Consider the following 3,247-nt stretch of genomic DNA (forward strand, 5'->3'; position numbering starts at 1 on the left):
AAAAAGTCATTCATTGTCATGTAAGGATTGGAATGTTCATCAGCTTCTATCTCTGCTTCAAAGAAAAACACTAACTGAATATGGAATATATTAAACTACATAACTACTAATGGAAATAAAATATATATAATGAAGCAATAACAATGCATTTATTTAGGGGGCATAGCCTTGGCCTGAGAAGATGAACATATATTTGGGAAGAACTTTAGAAAATGTTATATGGCTTAGTGATTGTTTTGATATTATTAATTTTAACCTAACAATAACTTCTCATTTTTTATTATATTTTCAAAGATTACAGTGTAATAATGGAAACCAAATAGATGGAGGTATAAAAAGGTAAAAATATTTCTTAATATATTTGTTACTGTCCATTTAATGATTCAAACACTCACAGTCAATCATAATGGCTACAGCACTATCATACTGATGATATGTATTCCTCATATTTTAGGTTATATATAATACTCTTATTTTCACTAAAGATAATTATTTAACTACAAATATATTAGGAATCGAAATTCAAAATGTGACTAAAATTAGACAATATATTATGTTACTTTCTTGGTAAATATTCAGCAAAGTTATTATTTTTATTTTTTTCAAGATTTTATTTATTTATTTAGGGGGGAGAGCAGAGGAAGAGGAAGAAGCAGGCTCCCCACTGAGCAGAGCCCAATGAGGGGCTTCTAGGATCCTGGGATCATGACCTGAGTTAAAGGCAGACACTTAACCGACTGAGCCACCCAGGCACAGTGGGTGGTTCAGTCGCTTAGTGTCGCTTCTGACACTAAGTGAAGGCCATCGCTTAACCAACTGAGCCACCCAGGCACCCCAAAATTATGATTTAAATACAGTAACCCATTAACTTCTTTCACTGCTTCATAGAATAACCATCTCATGGACCTAGTATTATCTAATCCAAGTTTCTGATTCTTCAAGATATTAAAATTGTTTTATAGGCAATATTTAAGATGTAAATAATTTATTTACATTAAAAAATTATTTATGCCACTATAAACAAAGCCCAGATTTCATTTGCTTATTTTACCTTGTGTCTCTGAGCAGGTTTCTGCCATGGATGGCAGGGGGACAAGGAATCACTCAGAAGTGACTGACTTCATCCTTGTGGGCTTCAAGGTCCACCCAGAACTCCACATTCTCCTCTTCCTGCTGTTTCTGCTTGTGTATGCCATGATCCTTCTAGGGAATGTTGGGATGATGACCATTATTATGACTGATCCGCGGCTGAACACACCAATGTATTTCTTCCTAGGCAACCTCTCCTTCATTGATCTCTTCTATTCTTCTGTTATTGCACCCAAGGCTATGATCAACTTCTGGTCTGAGAGCAAGTCCATCTCCTTTGCAGGTTGTGTGACCCAGCTGTTTCTTTTTGCCTTGTTCATTGTGGCTGAGGGATTTCTCTTGGCGGCCATGGCTTATGACCGCTTCATTGCCATCTGCAACCCACTCCTCTACTTTGTCCAGATGTCAACTCGTCTCTGCAGTCAGTTGGTGGCTGGTTCCTATTTTTGTGGCTGCGTCAGCTCGATTCTTTTGACCAGCGTGACATTTACTTTGTCCTTTTGTGCTTCCCGAGCCATTGACCACTTTTACTGCGATTACCGTCCACTTCAAAGGATTTCTTGCTCTGATCTCTACTTTCATAAGATAGTTTCCTTTTTCTTATGCAGCATTATTATTTTGCCTACCATAATTGTCATTATTGTGTCCTATATGTATATTGTGTCCACAGTTCTAAAGATAAGATCCACTGAGGGACGTAAGAAAGCCTTCTCCACTTGCAGCTCTCACCTCGGAGTCGTGAGTGTACTGTATGGTGCCATCATTTTTATGTATTTCATCCCTGACAGATTTCCTGAGCTGAGTAAAGTGGCTTCCTTATGTTACACCTTAGTCACTCCCATGTTGAATCCCTTGATTTACTCCCTGAGAAACAAAGATGTCAAAGAAGCTCTGAGAAAGATCCTGGGGAAGAAAATATTTTTATTTAATTCTATATTAACAGTGATATAACTGAAAGGCCTGGACATTATGACAATTTGGGAAGGCATCAATGTAAAGAATACACCCAAAGATTTTGAAATATTTAATTTTAGAAAGTTTATTTATTTGAATCCCATGTACTTACAGCTGAAAAATACATTTGGATGATATTTTTTCCTGACTGTTGATTTTGTAGTGGAATGGCTTTCTCTGTACTTCAACTTCATTTGGATAAAGATCATGATTGTCATGTAATTTGATTTTAGGGAAAATATATTCCAAGTTTGCTACTGGCACTCTAAGGATGATGTTGGGGTGTGTTGTTTATCTTGAGTCAGTAACAAATGTTATATAATGTATATAATTGGTAGATGTAACAAAATTTGATATAATAAGACAGAACAAAATATCAGGTTTACTGAGGAAATCTTTTTGAGTTTTCGTTGAGAGAAACAGATACTCTAGAGCATACAGAGTCTTAAGGGTGACCTGTGAGTTGCTCAATTATCCAGAGGCTAAAAGATTGACACACTTATTTAATGGTTTCTCTGGATTAGATCAATTATTCTTTTTTTAAAGATTTTTATTTATTTGAAAGAGAGAATGAGAGAGAGAGAGCACGAGGGATGGGGAGGGTCAGAAGGAGAAGCAGACTCCCTGCTGAGCAGGGAGCCCAATGCAGGACTTGATTCCAGGACTCCAGGATCATGACCTGAGCCAAAGGCCGTCGCTTAACCAACTGAGCCACCCAGGAGCCCTTAGATCAGTGCAAATCCTCCCTTTTCACAAGAAAAGTGTAATGAAAATGAACCAAAAATAAAGAGAATTCATTTTTTGTTATATATGCTGTTTTTTCTCTAGCTCCTTTAGGTGTAGGGTTAGGTTGTGTATTTGAGACCTTTTTTGTTTCTTGAGAAAGGCTTGTGTTGCTATATACTTTCCTCTTAAGATTGCCTTTGCTGTATCCCAAAGATTTGGAACAGTCGTGTTTTCATTTTCATTGGTTTCCATGAATTTTTTAAATTCTTCTTTAATTTCCTGGTTAACCCATTCATTCTTTAGTAGGATGCTCTTTAGCCTCCATGTATTTGAGTTCTTTCCAACTTTCCTCTTGTGATTGAGTTCTAGGTTCAAAGCATGTGGTCTGAAAATATGCAGGGAATAATCCCAATCTTTTGGTACCAGTTGAGACCTGACTTGTGACCTAGGATGTGATCTATTCTGGAGAATGTTCCAT

General features: G+C 36.8%; 1 protein-coding gene across 1 annotated transcript; it reads left to right on the forward strand.

Moving 5' to 3' along the window:
- Positions 1-1,026: 1,026 nt before the first annotated feature.
- Positions 1,027-2,040, forward strand: LOC113922840 (olfactory receptor 9K2). The gene has a single exon (XM_027595175.1). It carries the CDS (start codon positions 1,078-1,080, stop codon positions 2,038-2,040), a length of 963 nt encoding a protein of 320 aa, XP_027450976.1. The 5' UTR covers positions 1,027-1,077.
- The last annotated feature ends 1,207 nt before the right edge of the window (positions 2,041-3,247 follow it).

This window comes from Zalophus californianus, chromosome 9 (genome assembly GCF_009762305.2).
Source record: "Zalophus californianus isolate mZalCal1 chromosome 9, mZalCal1.pri.v2, whole genome shotgun sequence".
NCBI classification, from domain to species: domain Eukaryota; kingdom Metazoa; phylum Chordata; class Mammalia; order Carnivora; family Otariidae; genus Zalophus; species Zalophus californianus.